Here is a 22,059-nt window from a genome sequence, read left to right on the forward strand (position 1 = left end):
TTTGAGTAAATTAGATTCATTCTTATTTTTATTTAATATATATATATATATATATATATATATATATATATATATATATATATATATATATATATATATATATATATATATATATATATATATATATATATATATATATATATATATATATATATATATATATATATATATATACATATATATATATATATATATACATATATATATATATAAGGCATAAGCCTTATTACGTATTTTTTAAATAAGCAATTTTTTTGTATTTATTTTAATTTTTCTTTACTATTTTATTTGTAGTTAACGAATGTTTAAAAAATTCAGATTGATAAAAATTTTATTCCCGCAAATAAATATGTGTGTATATGCTACCACCTCAGAAAAAAAAAAAAAAAACGTTCTTGACTTCTTTCACATTTTTTCTATTTCAATTAAATTTTTGTGACTTTTCTGTATTAATACTTTCAGAACACAAAAAAATACTGAATTACTGATATACATTCCTTTAAAACGAAGTCCATAATAAGTTGATTTCAATAATAATATGAACAATACCTAGTGCATAGCTTCATTTAAAATACTTCTAATATACTAGTATGCAACTTCTTTTGAGAGATGAGAGAATTGGCGAGTTTCTGGACTTCAAGAATTGTAGCAGGATTCGAAGGTATTAAAATACGCCAATGCCAATCTCATTGTGTAACCCCTAAGCTTTCTTGAAGTTCTTCCTCCCTCTCTGCGCCTGAACATCATTAACAACAGGTGTGTTCTTAAGGGGGGGGGGACTGTCTTGAGTAGTACAATGGGTTATCTTTTGGGCCAGAGAGGGCATCCCCGTAATTTTTCGTCGAAATTTAATGTCATTATTTAATTAAAAATTGTAAGCAGTAAAGAATAACACACTTAAATAAAAATTTATCTGGAATTTAAGAATTTTACTTTGCAATTAATTATTGTCAATTATAAGCAATTAATTATTATTTATTATTTGCAAAAAATGAATTTAGGTGTGAACATTAGTAACACCTAATTAAGTAACGTGTAATTTTTTGTCGAAATTTAATGTCATTATTTAATTAAAAATTGCAAGAAATAAAGAATAAAATATGTAAATAAAAATTTATCTGGAATTTAAGAATTTTATTTCGCAAAGAAAGAAAAAAAAATCTGCGGAGAAACTACAGTAATGGATAATTTTATTGAATTTTCTTTCGGTAATGTTAGATTTTCCATTATACGTAGTTCAGATTTAATAACATTGTTAAATAAAAAATTGAATATTTTCTAAATTTTATTTCGCAGACTTAAAAAAAAAATATTCTTAGGTTTAATAAAAAAAAATGATGTCAATTAAACTAGCAAAAATTTCGAAATTATTGGCAATTTATAATTTAATGACCAACAAGGTTAATAAGATAAAGATAATTGTTGTTTCTTGAAAATTAAAAAAAAAAGGTAAAGGAAAAAAAAATCTTTGAATTCTTGATCAAACAAAATGGATCGAAAATTTCAATCCATTGATCAAAAATCTAACAAAACAAATAAATTACTATGAACTGAATGAAAATGTATGAGCCATAAAATAAAAGCTACGAGTCTCTCAAAATGTTAATTTATGCCTTTATTTTACGTCTAAATTTTAATACTTTGATCGAGAATCTAACAAAATAAATAAATTACTATGATTGAAGAAAAATTTAAAAGCTATAAAATAAAAGCTTTGAAAATGTTATTTCATGTCTACACTGATGGCGCCATCTACTTGAAACAATGTTTATGACTCCATATCTTTATTCCTTTAAAGAAATATACTATTAATTCCAATCACTTTACTTTTAAACAGAATAAGAAATCCAAAAACAGCATTAAAAAACTTCATATTATATTAACCGAATTGTTAATTCATATCAAAACCTTCACCTTTTTTGCAATAATTAGAAATTAGAATATTCCTCACTGGCTTTTACAACAAGAGGGAAGCAGGAGCAAAAGATGGAACAGCCAAGCAAAAACTGTCAAAATGTAACCCCTCCGTCAATTCATTTGTAGCATAAGCAGCTTTGTGACTGGGTGTGTAGTGTGGGATATATTGTGTGTTAGAAACATGAACATTTTCATAACCGGATTCAGTGTTGTGTTATTTTCTCTCATCATCAGCTCATCTCGTCAGTTCATTATCAAGAATATGTGTTAAAATTCATCGCTTTTTCCTAGTTATTTCTTATTAAATCAGGAAGCATGGCTTCGGAGATGTATTTATCTGTGAATCTCAATAGATTTTTATGTGTGTCAATTATTTATTTATTTACTTATTTGAGATTCACGACTGCTTCTACTGTACTTAGTACTGTATCCGCCACATCTAAAGAATTAGCTTGTACAAATGTAAAATACGCATATTCATTGCGAGGGTTTAATAACCTGGAAGTCCCTATCCAAGCAATATCTGGTAAGTTGCTTACAGTTTTTATATAATTCTTAGATGATGCTTTCTTAATTATAGTTCAGTTGTAACGTGTTAAAGTGAATATGAGTAATTTTAAGTGTAAATGGAGTACATAAAGAAACATTAAAACTAAAATTAATGAAAAAGGTTAACAAATTTTAAATAGTAATATGATGAAGTCTTGTAAATAATTCTTTACTATTAATATTGCTTCGGGTATAAGAAGCTATGTTAAGAGCATTTTTAATTTAATTTTGTTTTCATTAAAAATATTTTCAGGTGATTAGGAATGCGTTTTTTGTAATTACATCATTATCCCAAAAGATAAACAAAAGAAAGGATATTTTTTTTCCAATGATATTTATTAATTTTTATGTCTGTAGAACTTTTAAGTATCAAAAATTGGGGACATTAATTTTTCTCAATAAGCCGTTTTAATTAAAAGTACATTAATAAACATTTGAGAATTGACAAATAGTTTTAAAATGATTATGTGTCGTCAGAATACGGTTTTAATAAACAACGCTTTTCATTGAGTTATATTAAATGGCGATAAATCAGTCATCTTTAATTAGCTTCAAATAATTAATCCTAACATCAATCATAACATAAATTCAAAAAGATGAAGATTTAAAGGACATCAGTTTTTTTTTAATCAGAATTATTTAATTGCTCATGATATGCATTACGGCTTTTTGTAAATCCAGATTTATCAATTAAAACCAAAAAATTATAATTCTTTATATCAAAATTTTCATTTCTGAATAGCCCTAGAGATGAACAATGAATTTCTGTGAATCCCTAACTCCATCCATGCGCCAAAAGATCACGTGTGTTGATAGATGTTTATGAATATGTTACATCTATGTTTAAATTAAATCGATATTTATTTAAATTGGCTATCACTTAAGCTTAAAAAAGAATTCGCGAGTATAGTGTAATAAGTCTAAAGCAGGTGTTTAGTAAGTGTATAATTTTTAACATAGGATTAATAGATTCGATAAATTGGCTAAGGTGTTTCGCGCCATTATACTGAGATCCTCGCTTTTTCGAATTAGATGCTTTAATGAATTAATAATTTTATAGTGAATGCAACATTTTTAAATCTTCATTGTAAATACATGTAGAGGAATAATTGTGCTACCAATTTAAAAGAGAGAATTATAAATGAAATGTTATTTTACCATTTGAACCAGTATAAAATGTTTTACTTTCTTTCTTTTTTTCTACCGGAATGAAATATTTTTAAGTAAAATTGATACTTTAAAAATGTTTTATAAACGGTTACATTAATTAATAATCTTTGATTTAGTCAAAGAAGGCAAAAGTAGAACTGTTATTTATTTATTATTTTTAAGTTAATTTGGGGGGGGGGAGTCAACTATTTTTCTCGTCTTATTCAACTAAATTATGACATGACTTCCATCAGCTGTCGATATGTTATTGCGTGCACTTCTATTGAAACAGCGTTGATGAGGGGGTATAAAAAAATTTTTGTGTCGCATTTTGCAACATTTAATACAAAATGTAACTATTTTACTTGCAGAAAATATAAGGCAATCTATCTAAAAGAAATGATTACAAAAATGTATTAACTACTCAGTGCCCTAAACAGGATGATAAAATATTTAGATATTCTGATGGCTTTGTCTAGAATTCGTGACTTATCTGAGTTTGAAAACAATTTAAAAAAACATCAAATTCACAAGAATTATTATTATTTTAACATAAAATCTTTCATGAACTGCTTAATAGATTTTTTTGCAATCAAAAAAATTTTCAAAACTCTTATTATAAAACTACTTTGTTATAGAGTTTGCATCATTTTTGACTGCGATTGCACCAAAATTGATGGAAACAATTAGTTTAATTTATTAATTAATTTCGTTACGTCAAAAAATATTTTTAAGAAAATGCAATTTCTTAAGAATACAATTGCCTAATTAAGAAAATACACATTACTTTTTCGATTTCCCATTTTAATTAGTGAGTGATTCTACTATTCCTATAAATAATTTTCGAATTTCTGATATAATGGGGCTTTGATTTAGGCTCCATTAAATAAGTACTGGTATAGACCACACCAGGGTTTTCCAGGGCCTCTTATCGCCACCAGACAAAGTTATTAGTAAAAGGAGAAAAGTGTGACAGTTTTCTTTGGTATTTTGTGCATTGTACGGTGACAACTGAAATACAGGTTCAGTGCATATCGATTGATTAATGTGCATATTGCATTGTGTGCTTCTGATTGCAACGACGAATAGAGACAGTGACAACAAACTGTTGTTGGAAGAGGATTGATGGATCTGTATTTTATTTCCTGTGTTGTTATTCTACAGGACCACCATGAAATTAGACAGTGGAAACTTTGGACAGCATGTGGCGATGAGTTATCCGTTTTTAACCTTGTTGATACTCTTCGAAAATCTTGCAGATTATTCTGTGCAGTTTTTAAAGCGCTTTCTCCTGATTGGAAAAAAAAACTAAGAAAACAGTTCAGTTGCCTTAAAATCCGATGCTAGGTCATTATTCTAAACTATATTGAATGCTTTCTTTCCATAGGGAATTGTCTTAACTTTGGAACGGGCAAAAACTTAGTTATTTAAAAACTTTTTAAAAAGTTCGCCAATTTGGAGGGATTTTTTTCCACCTTATTAAAATGAATAATTTTCAAGTTTACAGATTTGAATCCAACCAATGTAGCTTTGGGGCAACTTTTGTCTGCACTACAGCCATTTTCCATCTTTGGCTTGTTTTATAGCACCTTATTCCATACCGATCTATCCGATGTCTATACTCGCCATCAGTTTACTACTACGAAGCAGAGCAACTGGATAATTTGTGAACATTAAAAAATTAGACCATTTTCGCAAAACTGGGACTTTTTATACAGAAATTTTGCATCATTTTCAAAATTTACATTATAACGATGGCGAATAAAAGTCACTAACTCACATCAGTTAGAAATATAGCATATTATTTGCTAAAAATCGTTATTTCATACACGAGAGAGACAAACTCACATCAGTTGGAAATATAGCATATTATCTGCTAAAAATTATTTCACACACAAGAGTCGTCGAAGATATAATTTTGAAAATATAGTTCCTAAAAAAAGCAAAAGTGGAATTTAAAAGAATTCACTCAAGATAGTTAAGGATTAATCGATTTTATTTGAAATATCATCGTTTAATTTTGTGTTAATTAAGAACAACTAAACTCAAGACAGTGAACATTACATTACTTATTTATTTTGTTAAAACAGTAAGTTTTTCTAAATTCTTTTAATTCGCTTAATTATTCAGATAATCATTAAATAGTTAAAAAAAATTGTATAGTTTAGAAGACCGATAACAAGTTACGAATACACGGAGCATAATTCCTTTAATATTTTATTCGTAATTATCATTTCGGTTATGCTATCTTACGGTTTGGGGCGAAGTGATTACATTTTATCCTTGCATAATGATAAAAGGAAACAACATTTTTCTTTTGAAGAAAAATGGGAAAAACTACTTTTTCTTTCTTTTTTAAATCTACATCTCGTTAGTTCTGAATTAATAGTTTAATATTTTTTGAAAAGTCTTTCTAGTTGAAAGCGCATCTAATTATTTTACCTTATCTTGGGAGAATTAGGAAAACTTTGGGTTCATGCTGTTCGCTGATAAGAAGAGGTAATTTAGCTTCTTTGTTTATTTACGAAAAAGAACAGATTTTTTAAAAATATTCTAGCTCAATTACAGTTGATTATCGATGTTTTTACTCTTTCTAAACCTGATACTTTAATGGCCTTCTAGATTAAAGAGTTTTTTTTTTTCCTTGCAGAAAAAGCGATTTGACTTTCTTAGTTATGTAACCGATTAGACACGTTTCGTTTTATTAATTCATTCGTTTTATTATTTTTGTAAGATTTATTAAAAAAAATTTCCGTGTTCTAAGTTGCAATGGATACGGTTTATAACTTAGATGGGTTGATTAATCTCTGCAGACGATTATTTAACTTAAGGAATCCAAAAGTGTGATAATTTTTGACTTAAATAACAATTAAGTGAGTTGCAATAAGTAAAACATTGAAAGAATAATAATTTAAAAAAATAACTAATTTAATAATAAATAATTTAATAATAATATATAATAAATAATTTAAAAATAGATAATTTAGAAATTTAACTTTCGTTTTAACTATTTTCTGATATTTTTTTATAGATTTTTAAATTTTATTAACGTTTCAATTTTTTCATTCAATTTGAAACTTAAATATTCTATCCCTATTTTGTCTAACATGTTTTGTTTTTGCTAAATGCGTTGATAATTTAAATTGTTATTATTGATTAAATAAATGTTTAGTTTATAAATTTTTATTATTGTTTTTTATGCGTAAATTTTTATTTAATTTTTGATTCTTGTTAACTAGTCTTGTTTTGGTGCAGTTTTTTTTGTTTTTAAAATTATGAAGCTCTTTTTAAAATGCTTTGTGTTGTATTTATAAGAGCTACAGCCAAAAATGTTGACCTCAGTGTGACGTATCTTTGGTCAAACGTAAGGAAGATAAGAGCGTCCTTCTCTGTTCCATCCCGGAGAAAATTTTGTTCATATCGTGCAAATCAAATAAAGTAGTTGCTGATGGAAGAAAATATTAATTTGATTCCATTTTAAATGTTTTAACGCTCTTTGAATATAGGAATTTTCACATTACTGAAACTGTAGAGGCGTATATGGCCATTTGAAATCTTATTACAAAAAAATGCTTAGTACCACGTGGCGCATTCAAATTTATTGCGTCATTTGAGTTAATTGCATTACTTTGACATACCAATATTGAATTCAAATTTAAATATTCGTGACCAAATTTGCGTTTACAAATAATCAGTGTTAGGTTTCTTCTTGTTTTAAGAAAGTTTGTTTAGCTAAAGTTACTTAACGCTTTCATTATCTGTACGAAATCTATATTCTCCTTTTATAAAAAGCCATATGTTGCAGTTAAAGGGAAGGCGAAAGGTGAAGAAAATAATGTTATGCCCAGGTGTTCTAACCAGCTTTCTCTCTTTCTCTGCACCCCAAAATATTGTTGTGCCAGCTGCCATTGAAGTTCACGAACTGTAGTTGTTGTTTGTGAACAGACACGTGTCCATTCGTCCATAGGTTAGCATTAGCCAACCAGTTTTATAAATACACAATCTCTCTTCCAATTTTCAATTATGTAATTGCATATTACGTCAGTTGTTTTTCTTGCAATTTGTTATTTGAACATGTAGTCGTAGGGCTGTCGAAAGCTAATTGAATTTGCTGGTTGTTTCTGAAGAGCCACCTTGCAATACATAGCCATGTCGTTATCAAATAGTTAAGGAGCAATGCGCTAGGCAAGTGTTTCCCAAAGTGTGGTACGCGTACCCCCAGGAATACGGCAACAGTTTAGTGGGGGTACGCGTCCTTATGCGAAATATCTTGCAACAAACAAAAATTTATTTAAAAACAAAGTTAGCAATGAAAATTTACGGTTACGTATTTTTCTATTGGCTATTTTTTGCTGAGTTAACAGTTAATAATTAGTGGTGTCAACAGCAAGTTGTGATTTTAACTTTTGCGCAATTTTTTATAGTAAAAAATACATTAATTTTTTTTTAATTAGTGGTACACAGCGTTACGAAAAATTTAGAAAGGGTACACAAAAATCATAAGTTTGGGAAACACTGCACTAGGCTATTTGAAAAAATCTCCATTATTTTCTAAGCAACCTGATCCTTCTTAAAATTTTTGCAGTCAGCCTACTTTTTTAGGCTAATTGAAGAATCTATATCATTTTTGTTTGCATTTTCTATTTAGTCTAAAGACAAATCAGGTGATTATAATAAGCCTAAAAATGTTATGCTGAATAGATTTTTACAATTAACTTAGTAAAATGTTGGATTTTTCAATTAGCTTACGGCGTCGATACAATTTTCAGGAATATTTTAGTCTGGGGGATTTGACAAGTTTTTATTTATTCCTATTAATGCAAAATAATAATAATGATTATTAATGATAGTAATAAAATATAATAGTCGTTCAATATTTGTTTATAGATAAAATACCATGTGTTGATCTGAGTAAGGTGGGTTTTATTCAATTTATGTAGAAATGTCATTTTTAAAAGATTTCTCTGCTAAAGGAAAGTTTTTTGTTCTAGCCAGTTTAAAATTTAGAATGGTTGAGGGCCCTGATTAGTCTGGTTTTCTGTTGAGATCTGAGAGTGTTTAGTTTGTTAGATAAATGATTCGTGTTGGAAGTGTTCTGTATGGCAGCATTTTAATAAAATAGAAAGTGGTCGAAAAAATTGCGCAACATGCAAAATATATGGTGAAGTTATGTCAAGTCGTGCTGAAAAGTCGAATAATATAATATATAATAATATAATATATAATAATATAATATATAATAATATAAATATAATAATATAGTATACAATAATATAATATATAATAACATAATATATAATAATATAAATATAATAAATATTTATATTTGATGGTATATTAAACTAAATTTTTAAATATATATCTACATAATAGCAAAATTAATTGTTAAATTTAAAGAAAATATTGTTGCAAAGGTTTTTGACTGTTTTTACTCGTCGTGTCAAAAACTCTATCCTGGGGGCAGAGAAAAGTTCCAAGTGCATATAAAAATGTTGCTTAGAATTTTCATTCACTCAGAACTTCAATCGTTTCACAAACTTTGATGTGTAATGAGGATCTAAAATAAAAGAAGTTATTTATGGTTTCTTACATATTTATTGCCGATTTTGCCTTTCTTTTTTATCTTTTTCATATTCTTCATCATTTTCCTAGTTTTTTTCCTTCCTGTTTGTGATGTTTTTTACATAGCTGCCATCTTCTTTCTTATCTCGTTGAAGAAAATTTCCAGCAACAACATGTTTTAATATTTAAATTTTAGTATTTTCAAGTTCAATAAAAGTTTTACCCTCTCTAAAAAATTAATCATTCATATATATATAAATATATATCAGTTCAAAATGTAGAGAAAACATGGAAAAATTACGGTACAATGAAAAACGGGAAAAATAATAATAAAAATCCGAAAAAAATAAAAATCTGGAAAATACGATATAATCTTTTCATCAGCTCACACGATTATATCCGCAAGAAGGAGTGTTTTCTAATATTGCATCAATATAGCCAAACAAAATATATCAATACAATAGTGTGAGGAGCACTCAAAAAAAAAAAAAAAGAAAAAACTTACTGTTTTTCTTAATCTTCTACGTTTTTTTCCTTTTCTTTTTAATATACTATATATATATTTCATTTTTCAGTTTTAAAAAAAGGAATTTGAATACTTCGTGTTTTTCAATGTCATGTTTGTGCTACCCAATTTTCTTTCAAAGACAACCAAATCCCATAATTTCTGGAAGGAAAAAAAAATGTTAAATCAGATCAAACGTACAACATCCGCAAACTTTTACAGCTTACATTTTGTCGATTTAAGCATGAAGCATGAGCGGAAGATTTATGAAACACGAATTACGGAGCATAACAAAATAAAAAAGATATAGTGCGCATTTGTTTTAAAACTTGTTAGATTCGAATTTTAGAACACTAGGGTGCGTGATTTGTTTTATTTTGATTTGCCTCCGCCCATACTTTTTAACATATTTTCTAGAATTATATTGTCGAACTATATGTAAAACTTTTTTTTTTAAACAGTGTTATAGTTTTTATGATTTTTTTTAAAAATTTCGTCAGCTTAAAATTAATGAATTAATTTTTATTCCATTCTTAAATTTCATTTATTGTCTATACTTTTAAAAACACAGCCCTAAGGAAATGCTTTTTTTTCTTTCTTCTTTTTTTACCTGCTGTTTTCGAAATCCTCGTTTCCATTCATTACTCGGTTATTATATCAATTCCGAGAAATTCCATCAGCAGCGATTAACTAAAAAAGAACAAAAGCAAATACCGAATCAAAATCGTCTGCTTCTGTAATTACTTTTCTTGTTTTCCATATGCCGGTGTTTCTCATATATCTCGATCCCTACCATTCCTACTCTTTGAGAGAGAAACTAATCTGTAGGCTTTTAGATATCATATCCGCTATGACAAGATAAAAATCTTCTGGAAGTTATTATACGCCCTGCAATAAAAAAAAAATCATCTGAATAATATTTAATGAGGGTGTATGGTAAGAAATTCTATCGGGCAGAAGGAAGGAAAGGGGGGGTTTCAAAAAGACAAGACTTCCTGTTTGCCCTGTGGTTTTCAGTTGAAGTAATGAGGGGTTTAGTGCCACTTTTTTCTGCTTTGTGTATGAGCACGTCGTTTCTGGTGTTTTTCCCTTCATATTCTCATTAGTACGTCTTTAATATTTTGTTGAGACTATTTTAGTTGTTTGCACAATTCGATCATTTCTATTATTTGGTGTTTTTTGTCCGTCTGATGGATTGTTGTTGAATCGCCAAGGTAATGTGGTATGACTGTTGCTACCAGTGCGCAGTATACCACGCCTAGTTTTTGCTTCACTGATAATTGTTTGTTCCGACCTCTTGATTTCTATCGGTTGTTGAAGTTGCCATTTTATAGACATAATTGTAGTTGGATTATTATTATTACGATCTTGATTTAAATAAATGTGAATTGAATCTACGAAGCATTTTTTATTGTGAAATTTCTTAATGGAAACTAACTTGCTTCAAACAAGTTTAGATCATTGTTTGCTAAATCGTTTTTTTTTTTCTGCATAATCCTTAAAATGTATCCTAATATGGTTCAGTACCAAGATAGTACCAAAATATATTAAACATCATAAGCTCTGTTATAATCTTTGCCCATGGTTATTTATAGATAATTTGTTGGCAAAATTTATTCACTCGCATCGGGCTGAAAAGTTCAGGCCAGGAAATTTCTTTCAAGCGCAATTTCTGCTCGTACAACCATTAGAAGGTTTCTGTTTTCTCATTGTCGTTTTGACACGATAATCAAAAAACCTTCACGCATGTTTTAGATTGTTTTCAGTTGAGTTTACCATCTCCTTTGCCTGCAATAGGATTGTCGCATATCAGGCACTTTTCCTCTGCATTTAGGCCGTTTTTCAAAGGCTCTGTAGTCGCATGAAATGGTGCTTTTTTTCGAATAATATTCTATTTTCATGACTGTTTGGTCAGATTTGGTTAAGCCTATCTTTAGCCAGAGCCTTCTTTGTTTATTCTGAAAATGGTGCAAAACGTCGATATGGAGAAAAACCACCTTTTTTAAAAACGAAAAGCGTTTATGATCTAATTTTTTAATATTTAAAGACTTACACAATGCTGTATTATCTGGGCTCTTAGAAGTTCGTAAAAAAAAAAAAAAAAGGAATTAATCATTGATTTTGATAATTTTCCTCTAAGTGGAAAAATGTCGTCAAATTGTTGATTTTTAAAAAAGTTTTATAACTTTTAAAATACTTTAGCTATTTGCTCGTTCTAAAGCCCAGATAATTCTTTACAGCAAATGGCATACTATATAGTTTTTTTAAATTTTTTAATTCGTTGTTAAACAGCCGACCGAATTTTGGGTTTAAGACTACCAGTGCTTTAACTCCGTAGCCTCGTAATTTTGAACCTAATCCAATAGACAAGGGAACTCCTGGATCAAGTACTGGGAGAAATTTGCCTCCGTTAAGGACATTTGATGGAACTAACTCGTATTTGCGTTATGTGGTGAAGAAAACCACGAAAACTTCCCACGGTTAGTCTGATGGCAAGGAGACTATAACCCATGATTCGTCTACTACTGGGAATATTTTTACGTCACCACTCTGGTCGGTGCGGAATATGTATCGACTTGTTGGGATTCGAACCCGGTTCACCTCATTGGAAGGCGAACGCTCTATCCCCTGAGCCACCATGGTTCTGGCATGTATAGTTTAAAATTATATCTGTGCTTTAAGTGTAAGACTGTGGCTTTATTTGTTTTAGAAATTTTAACTTTTAAACGCTACCACCATCTAATCAACAATTTTTCTGGGCATTTCTAGACAAATATTCATAATTTATGTCCCAATGAGGAGACAGAGAAATCAATTCTGAGTTAAAAGATTTTGCGTACTTTTTTATGGTAGTAGTTGGCAGCATTTCGGTATTATCGCTAAATTTTTAAAGGAACTATCCTCCACATCCTAATGTATTATGCTATCGGAGTAAAGCAATCCATTTCAATACATATTTGTTACCAATGGATGATATGATATCGTGGAACACTAAAGAGCAATTATAGTTTATCTATTGCCAAAGGTAATGTTAATGTAAAACTGATAAGGAATGCATAAACTGAATTATAGTTTACATCCTACCAAAGGTAATGCTAGTGTAAAACCGATAAGGAATGCATAAACCGAACGAGCAGTAGCACGTTTTTCTGTATCTGTTTGCCAAAACCACTTCAAGAGAACACGTTTAAAGAAATGAGCCAATAAAAAAAAGATAATGCGTTTAATACTCTCCCTAAAGTTGTCGGAGAACTTAATCCAAAATGAAATATCGCCACCCGACGTCGTAACATTCCACGCTTCAAAAGTGTAGAACAAAGCAGTTCTAACGCCTCACCAAATTATATAAATAACTTGGTGGTATCCCAAAAACAAAGACACCATTCGACATCCCTCCTTTGCACCATCCATCTTCAGTGTTTAAGTCTGACGCAAAAAAAAAAGAAAAAAAATAAATAAGTGGAGAGAACTGCAGCGACAAAAAAGAAATTCCAGGCATCTACCGGCATTCCGCTATCGCTGTATCAGGTCCCTATCGCTCAGTTGGTGCGGGCAATTGCCCGTCAGAGTAAACAGAAATAGTAACTTCTCTAAACTGTCATTCTGTATTGCTTTTGCTGTTCTTGGGTAGGGTGAGTTCACCGAACTCGTGTCTTCTCCATAGCTTAAGATCGCAGGATGGCTTATGAGTTACTAGTCTTCCTTATTGTTTGTAACAATATTTGATTTTGTTTTGTTTTTGATGGTCCAGATTTAAAATCAATTTGAGAATGATGGTCCAGATTTAAAATCAGTTTGGGATTGACGTCCAGATTTAATATCAGTTTGAGATTGATGGTCAGAATTGGGAAAACAATTTGCTTCTTTATCTTTTGATTTTATAACTCTTAGATACGAATTCATTCAACTGCGACTTTGCGAACTAAGGACATTTTAGGACTGCATTAATTTGTCAAGCATTTTTTTTAGCATTGTGTCAAACGCTATAAAAATAAATTAAAAAAGAGAGGATTAAGATCAGATCAGATGATAGCAAAGTTTCTATAAAGTGGGACTGCGTGTACAATTGAAGGATTTGAAACATAGTTGTAATCAACCACACTTTTTTGTAATATATTTTTACTTCAAACTGTTCCTTAGTTATAGTTTAAAGATAGCTAATTTGCGTGTTTTCAGAATTACGGCTATTTTTCTTTAAGAAAAGGCTTCCCTGAACAGTTGGCGAATACAGACTATCATCATATTGCCATAAGAAAAAAGAAATAGTGATAAAATCAATTTTCAAGTCACATTGTGTCGCATAGAGGAGTTAATTTTGGGGGGATATAAGTTTTTTTTTCTTTCATTTTCGATAGGTATACCGCATTTTGTTAAACTCCAAAACTTGATTGAACTGCATTATTTTGTAACATTTATTATGTTTTGTGCAACATTTCTGTGTCAAAGATATCTATTTAAGAGCTTTCAAAGTTCTTTCTTTTTTTAAATTTGTATTTTTTTTAAAGTATTTTTTTGTATTTATTTGTATTTTTTTTTAATATAATGTACTCTATATCAAATTGTGTTAATTATTATGGAAATTTTTATTTATTTCGGTAACATAAATTAATTTAAATTACAAATACGAAACATAAAATATAATTTTTAAATCAATTTATTATATTTCAACGGCCGCCTTTAACATTTTATTATTGTAATTATTACCTTTCATTTCTGCATTCGAATGTTTTCAATCGATTGGAAATCATTTAACAAACATTTTGTAGTAACATTGAATGAAGCGCTTTTTCGTGTTTCTATGTTTTTAAAACTCCTGCCGAACTATTTCTGTCATAATATGGGGAATTCCGGTCGTTTATCGAACGATAAGTTATTCAACAACCTTTTATCTTAAAAGGAATTGGTGATAAAAACGAAAGAACGCCATCAGTTTTGAAGTTAATTGACAATTAGTATATAACTCTTACTGCCAAAGAAAATTTGCCGTGTAAAGCTCTTTTCGTTTTAGCTTTTTTGAAGTTTAATTTTGCCTTGGAAATTCCGAATGGGATTTAAATTTTAAAGATTATGATGCCAGAAAGGTTGTACCACGGCAACTGCAAATTTTCTAAAGCTGGATGGGGGTTGATGTGCAAACTATTTTAATGGACGGAGGGATGATCGTTCACATTCGATTGACAGGTCCAATTACTGTCTGTTTCACAACCACTGCCATGGTAACGGATTCAAGTGGGTTGATGGCCTTATTTTTATTAAGTGATGGAATTGTGTTATATCCATTCCTTTATTTAAATAAAGGCCTATACTGCTCTATGGCTATGTGATATAGCCAATGGGTTAATACATACCTCTTTTATTAAAATAGAACAAATGGAGAATGCTTGAGATTTGTTTATTCTGAAATATATTAATTATGCAGATAGATATAAATATATTTTTTTGTAATTTCTTTTTAACGAAGTTAAATATTTACGATATTAACAGTACTTTAAGCGCTTTCCAAGAATTAGGTTGGTATACTAAGTAGCCATAATCCAGTAAGACTTAAATCGATTAAAAATATTATTTATTCGATTAAAAATTATCAATTATTTAATCGATTAAAAATATTAGTTAATTAAAAAACTATGTTACGACTGATCAACCAAATTCCTAAAATTGACGTGAAATTTAAGCCTATTAAATTTATGACAGCTTCATAAAATATTTGTCATCATACTGTTTAAATTTTTTCTAGACTGTGGTATTACCCTGATGCAGAGGTACTAAAATAACAGCGGTGTGACCTGGATTTTATTTCAAAAGGGGCCATAAAGCTGTGGGGAAAAAAAGAGCTAAAAGTTTCAAACCTTGTGAAAGGACCATGGTGGCTCAGGGGATATAGTACTCGCCTCCCAGTAAGGTGAAGATGACATTGGTTCGAATCCCAGCGGTGGCTGGTCGATACGATTTCCGCATCCAGCTTCACCGACGGCAATGCTGACGTAAAATATCCTCAGTGGTAGATGAATCATGGATTAGAGTTCCTCTTGCCGTCGGGCAAACCGTGGGAGGTTTTCTCTCTATGTAACGCAAAAGCCGGCTAGTTCCATCATAAACTCCTACGAGGGTAAATTTTCCCCAACACGTGATCCAGGAATTATCTTGTCTTCTGGATTGGGTTCAAAAATATAAGAGTACGGAGTTGAACATTGGTTGTCGTAAACTCAAAATTGGGGCGACTGTTCAACGATGGTTAATGTATATATATTATAAAATCTTTTGAAAAACATTCTAAGTGTTTTTATTTTTTAAATCAAAATATAAATAAAATTTTTGATCTACACATTGCACGCTACTTACATATAAACCATAGTTCAATTCAACGCCTATTTAGGTTCTTGCAAATTTGCACCGTAATATGATTCAAAGTGAAACTTTTTTTTTCCTTTAAAGAGTAGTTTCTTGAGTTTAATTTACCTCAGAACAAACATCAAAAGCCACTTGCGTTACATATCTTCTTTTTCATAAGCAGAAGAAATAAATGCATTTTAATAACTCAGTGCATTATTTAGGCAATTATAAATGAAATCTTTAAACGGCAATTTCTGTGAGAAATCACTTACAACTTCACTGCGGATTGAATTACGGTCAAAGATAAAATAAACCTCCAAAAGTGAATTTTCTTATCACATAAATGACTCTTGTGGTTAAAAAAAATGCCACTTGAGAACCCTGAAGACTATGGGACATGGAATTTTGGAGACTGGCGCCTTTGAAAATTAACTCAGCTACTTGTTGAATTACCTTTGAAGAACTTTGATAAGAAAAACTATTGGATGCAGTATCTGTCGAAAGTCAGCTGGCGGAATTTCAAGGGTACGGGGGGTAGGTCTCTACGGGCCATAAAGCTTCACTTTCCCTCCCTGGAGGCTGGATAAGAAATGTTTTATGTATTTCTGGTGTTTTGTGGGGGGTTGAAAAGCTTCATTCCTTCGTATGAGGTAACGAAAAGTAGGCGGGGTTTGGGGGCATTTTAAGGGCAAGTTGAAGATAATAATTTAGCTTGTTGACACAGAAAAATCTCTTGTTGAAATCTTAATTAAAACGCCATTATGTTATTGTATTTTGTAGTATTGATAGAGTTCATTTGTTTTAAATTGATCGACGTTTTCCTACCCTACGCCTAGCGTACGTTTGATTTATACATATTTGTATGCTGATATTAGTACACCATGCCCTACGTTGTTGGGTTCAAGATCACGGGTTCTCCTTATTGTGTAAACTAAATAAATAAATAAATAAATAAAATGAATCACAAATGGTGATAATTATAAATTTCTTTACACCATTTCTGATATCTTACAATTAAAGAGCTGAGTTGAAGTATGTTATAAATTTGCTTCATGTTTTTTAAAATTACCCCATAATGACATAATTATAATATGCTTTATGATTATATAAGTGAAATTTAATAAATTTGATTTATTATATAGTGACAAAAGTAAATAAAGAATCTGATTTGTTTGTTTTTTCCTTGTCAGCAAGCTCCAAAAAGGGGTCATTTTAATGTTACTTGTCTACTGTTTATTAATGTTACTTATATGCTATATAATAAGCAACGAATACGAATCCTCATATGAAGGAATGGCTATACTGTTTATTAATGTTACTTACTTGTGTACTGTTCATTTACTTTGAACCTTCATCTAGTTCAAAAACACTCAAATATTGTCAATTAATTAATTACTCGTCAATGCTGATCAATTTTTAAGTCTTGCCAAAATAATTGGTTATAGTATAGTTAAATAAAGGACTTAGAAAAGATCTTTCTTTGAGAAATTTCAGAAATGTTTTTTGAACCTTCTTCCATTGTTTTAACCCTTTGTTATACAACATTTGGATAAAAAATATGCATAAAATATCTTTAAATAATACAAATGAGTATTTTTTTAAATTATTTTAATTTATTTATTTATTATATTATTTTTTAAATTGTTGATAATTTACCTCGAAGATAACGTCGTGGCATACCTACTTCGCACAATGTTTATCAGGTTTTAATTTTTCGAGATTTGTGACGAGTAGGTACTTCGAAGTCTAAAGTATTAAACCAATGATAACTAGTCATATTTATGCAATCACTAGACTTTTTGAGTCATAATTTCAGTTTATTACTTCCTATTTAACACCAGTTACATATGACTACTTTTTATGGTAGCAATTCTATCGTGCATATTATAATAAATAAATAATCATTATATATGCGTCATTATTTTCAAAATTTGCTGCAAGTATTCTACCACGTAGATTATCTTGAAAGTAATTTTAAAAGATATACCGTTATTTATTATCCATCAAGAAGATATCCTGATTCCGGATATGTATTGTGTGGTTCCTTCACCCCAACCCTTTTGGTCTGCTCTATATGAAGAGGATGAGGGGATCATTACTCTTGGGCGAGGACACATTCTCTTGTTACTCTTGATGGTCTCCTGGCCATCTTTGTTGTCTTGACAGCAATTTCCTTATTATGATGACACTAGATTGTGCACCACCAGGGAAGAATGCTGACAGCATAATGAAAATGGAATGATGATACTTTACACAGCGGTCATTTCATTTACAAGCTTATATTCTGGTTACCCCGGTGGCTTGTTTTGAAGAAAGGAAAAAAATATCCACAAGAAATGATAATTTTAATAAGTTTTGGTTCGGTTGTGGTATGTTTTTGTTTTATATTATCAGTAATGAACCGTGATTCTAAAAATGAATATTTAGAATATATTCGGAGATTATTTTAGCCACAAAAAAAAAAGTGGTATTTAAGAATAAACTGGTAGTAGGCAGTTACTACTACTGCTTCTGTTCTATTTACCCCAGAGAAAATTTACACTTAAATAATACTTTACTTTTTATTACCAATATTTTGTGGTGAACATGATTAACTATTTAAGAATAAACTGGTAGTAGGCAATTACTACTGTTTCTATTCAATTAACACCAGAAATTTTTTTAATTTAAATGATACTTTACTTTTTATTGCCAATATTTTGTGGTGAACATGATTGACTATTTAAGAATAAACTGGTAGTAGGCAGTTACTATTGCTTCTATTCAATTAACACCAGAAAGATTTTAAACTTAAATGATACTTTACTTTTTATTACCAATATTTTGTGCTGAACATGATTAACTAATTAAGAATAAACTGGTAGTAGGCAGTTACTATTGCTTCTATTCAATTAACTCCAGAAAGGTTTTAAACTTAAATGATACTTTACTTGTTATTACCAATGTTTTGTGGTGAACGTGATTAACTATTTCAGAATAAACTGGTAGTAGGCAGTTACTACTACTACTTCTATTTTATTCACACATGAAAAATTTTAAATTTAAATAATACTTTACTTTTATTACCAATATTTTGTGACGATCATGATTGTGTTTTTCGTTGATGACTTGCTTTTAATGTTTATAAAAACGTAAAAAAAAAAAAAAAAAAAAAAAAAAAAAAGGAAAAGAAAAACGCAGCTTTTGAAAAATTTTCCACAAATCCCTACGTGAGCTGTGATAGCTCAGGGAATAGAGCATTCGCCCTCCGAAGAGGTGTCCCGGGTTTGAATCCCAGATCGAGCCGTCGTGCTGTTCGTGGGAAGTTTTCGTGGTTTTCCTCTCGTTGTAACTGAAATGCTGGTTAGTTCCATCAAAAAAGTTCTACGCGAAGGCAAATTTCTCACGATACTTGATCCAGATGTTCCCTTGTGTTCTGGATTAGGTTCAAAATTACAAGGCTACGGAACTGAACATTAGTAGACGTTAATCTAAAATTAGGTCGACAACAGTTAAAAAATTAAAATCCCTACCTATAATTTAAATAATTGCATAAAGCAGAGAAACGTAGTATTTTGCTTGTTCATGTACATAAGTTCAGTACTGTGCATTTACAGTTGAATAAAATCTGCAGATCTGTGCTGCACGGTTATTTTAGAATATCTCTACGCTACTTTGCAAAGCTTGTGCAGAAAATACATACATACATGAACTTGTTGGATGCTTGCTAAGGGAAAGTGTTAAATCTTTTTATTTTTTGGTAATCCCGGGGGTATATTTAGAGCGATTTAAGTTACCCAGAAGGTTAAAAATACATAACTTTACAATATTTAATGATTATTATTTTAAAATAGCAATTATATCAAAGATTCCAAAGTAAAATAAAATTCTTTATTTCCATAAATAAATGTGATCAGCTTATGTGTTAAGTTAATAAATTCGAAATGGAAATGAGTTTCGCCATAAAGGGTTAAGCCTTTCGCAAAACTTTTTTAAGCGATTAATTTTGTTTTAATTGCCAAGGAAACTGTTTTTACAAAAATTGCCTTTCCTTAAGAAGCTTATGTATGAAAGTTTTGTCGAATGGGAATCGTTGACTAAGGCGTATGTTATATCTTTAGTCGCTAGATTGATTTCTTTAACGTATCTGCAAAAACTCAATTATGGTACTGTAAAAATTTTCTCTAATGTAGTGTACTTCTTTCCTTAAATCATTATAAAGTTAAAAAGGGGAAGAAGAAAAATAAATTAAAATCACTTTTCTACTAATGCTTTTTTTTTTTTTTTTTTTTTTTTTTGTACGGAGTTGTGATATTTTCCTAATAGAATATCTTTATATTTGTGATGTGGAATTCAAAAAGTAGATTAATTTTAATCTCTCCTTAGTATTCGTCAAAATATATATATATTTTTTTTAATTGCTAACTTCAAAAGTCGGTTGTAATCCCTGTACACTGTGATGAGCTAATTCCGGCCAAAAGTTTTTTAGAATCAATTAATCTTTTCCACTGGAATTTTTAGAATCAATTAATATTAGATTAAAGGATTGAAAGCCTCATTTTTTTATTTTTATTATTTCCCCCTGACTGTTTTGTCCATTACAATAGCTCAACCGTTTTCTCGTTTTTTTTTCCACCTATTTTTTTAATGTTTGAAATGCTTTAAATAAACTTCAATTTTTTTACTTTATTTATTTTCCTTTCTTTTATGTTGAATGGTATTAGCGGAGATTAAATTAATTAGGTGCGTGAAAAGTTGTGATCGTGGTAATTTTTTTTTTTTTTAAGCACGTAGCTTCGTTAGATTTTTTTTTCTCTCCTTATCTTATGCAAAGAAAAGTCGAATACATTAAAATATATTTTTGAATAAATATAATCCGATGTCATTTTCATTTTTAAAATGTAAGTTTTTAAATGATGTATGAAGAATTAAATATTTAAGTCTTGTTTTTTTTTACTAACTTAAAAAAAAAGTGAAATATATTAATATTCATAGATGGAAGAGAAGAAAAATTTTTAGAAAATTAAATCACTGTAAAATTATGTTTTTATGAATTATCTTTATTAAATGCGTATTTGAATGCAGGGCAAAAAAAAAAAAAGAAAGGAAAACTAACTTAGCTTTTTTCCATCACTACTCAATAATCATTCGGTTGTGAAAAGTAGTATAAATAAAAGTGATAATTGATTTGTTTATTTTTACTTTAATTCAATTTTAAAGTAAAATACGTGGTATGAAATTTTTTTGTATTGTGGTTTTTCTTATTTATTTTGAAAATTCTCCGAAAATTAAACTTTTAAACTAGTTCACGATTAAATGAAAACATTAGGAAGAAAAATAAATAAAAGCGAATTTTTATACTCGGATTCCTGCTAATTTTTATTTTCGTTTGTCGGAATCTTGAAGTTAGAATGACTTGTTTACTCGTAAATAATTAAATCTTTTTTTCTTTTTTAGTTTATGGTGATAAATCAAATACCATAAAAGGTCACATTCAACACTATATATTGTTTTTTAGTTTCACAAGGATAGTAACACTACAGTGTCGACTAAAAGCATTTACGTTGCTTATTAAATGCCAAAGGGTGTTTTCTAACTCTGTAATTTTAATCTTTCTCAGTCGTATCGATCAGGAAGATCAAAACCAGAATTAATGTGGAAACTACTGCCTCACCCACCATACTGACCTGTTATTTCGCCATTTAGATTTCCATTTTTTCAATCTCTACAAAATTAACCCTTTGACGCAGAATTTCTATTAATTATATTTTTCATACTTTTTCATTAATTTAAGTCAAAATAGTTGAAAAATATTATATTCTGAATTTTAATAATTTATGGTTAGAAGATGTATGCAGCATAAAACACAGGTGCTTTTTCTGAGTTAAACGTAAAATCTTCCAAACACGGCTCCCTTTTAAACATCACTTCTATTCATATTTTTTCCCTTTAGATTTGCAGTTATTTAGATCTAAGAGAAACAGTTATTTATCATTGAAATTTATTTAATTTAACAAATCAATTCTTGATAAATTTTATGTTTATTTTTTTGTTTATTTTTTTTT

The 22,059-nt window shown here is 29.4% G+C and overlaps 1 protein-coding gene across 1 annotated transcript in view; it reads left to right on the forward strand.

Moving 5' to 3' along the window:
- Window positions 1–1,975: 1,975 nt before the first annotated feature.
- LOC107436350 (glypican-6) overlaps window positions 1,976–22,059 on the forward strand; it is a 168,220-nt gene continuing 148,136 nt past the window's right edge. The window contains exon 1 of the mRNA XM_043049176.3: window positions 1,976–2,443. Within this exon, the coding sequence (XP_042905110.1) occupies window positions 2,233–2,443 (211 nt within the window). The 5' untranslated portion in view covers window positions 1,976–2,232. The remainder of the gene's footprint in view (window positions 2,444–22,059) is intronic.

Source organism: Parasteatoda tepidariorum, chromosome 3 (assembly GCF_982258835.1).
Source record: "Parasteatoda tepidariorum strain Cologne lab strain chromosome 3, Ptep-v5.0, whole genome shotgun sequence".
Classification (NCBI taxonomy): domain Eukaryota; kingdom Metazoa; phylum Arthropoda; class Arachnida; order Araneae; family Theridiidae; genus Parasteatoda; species Parasteatoda tepidariorum.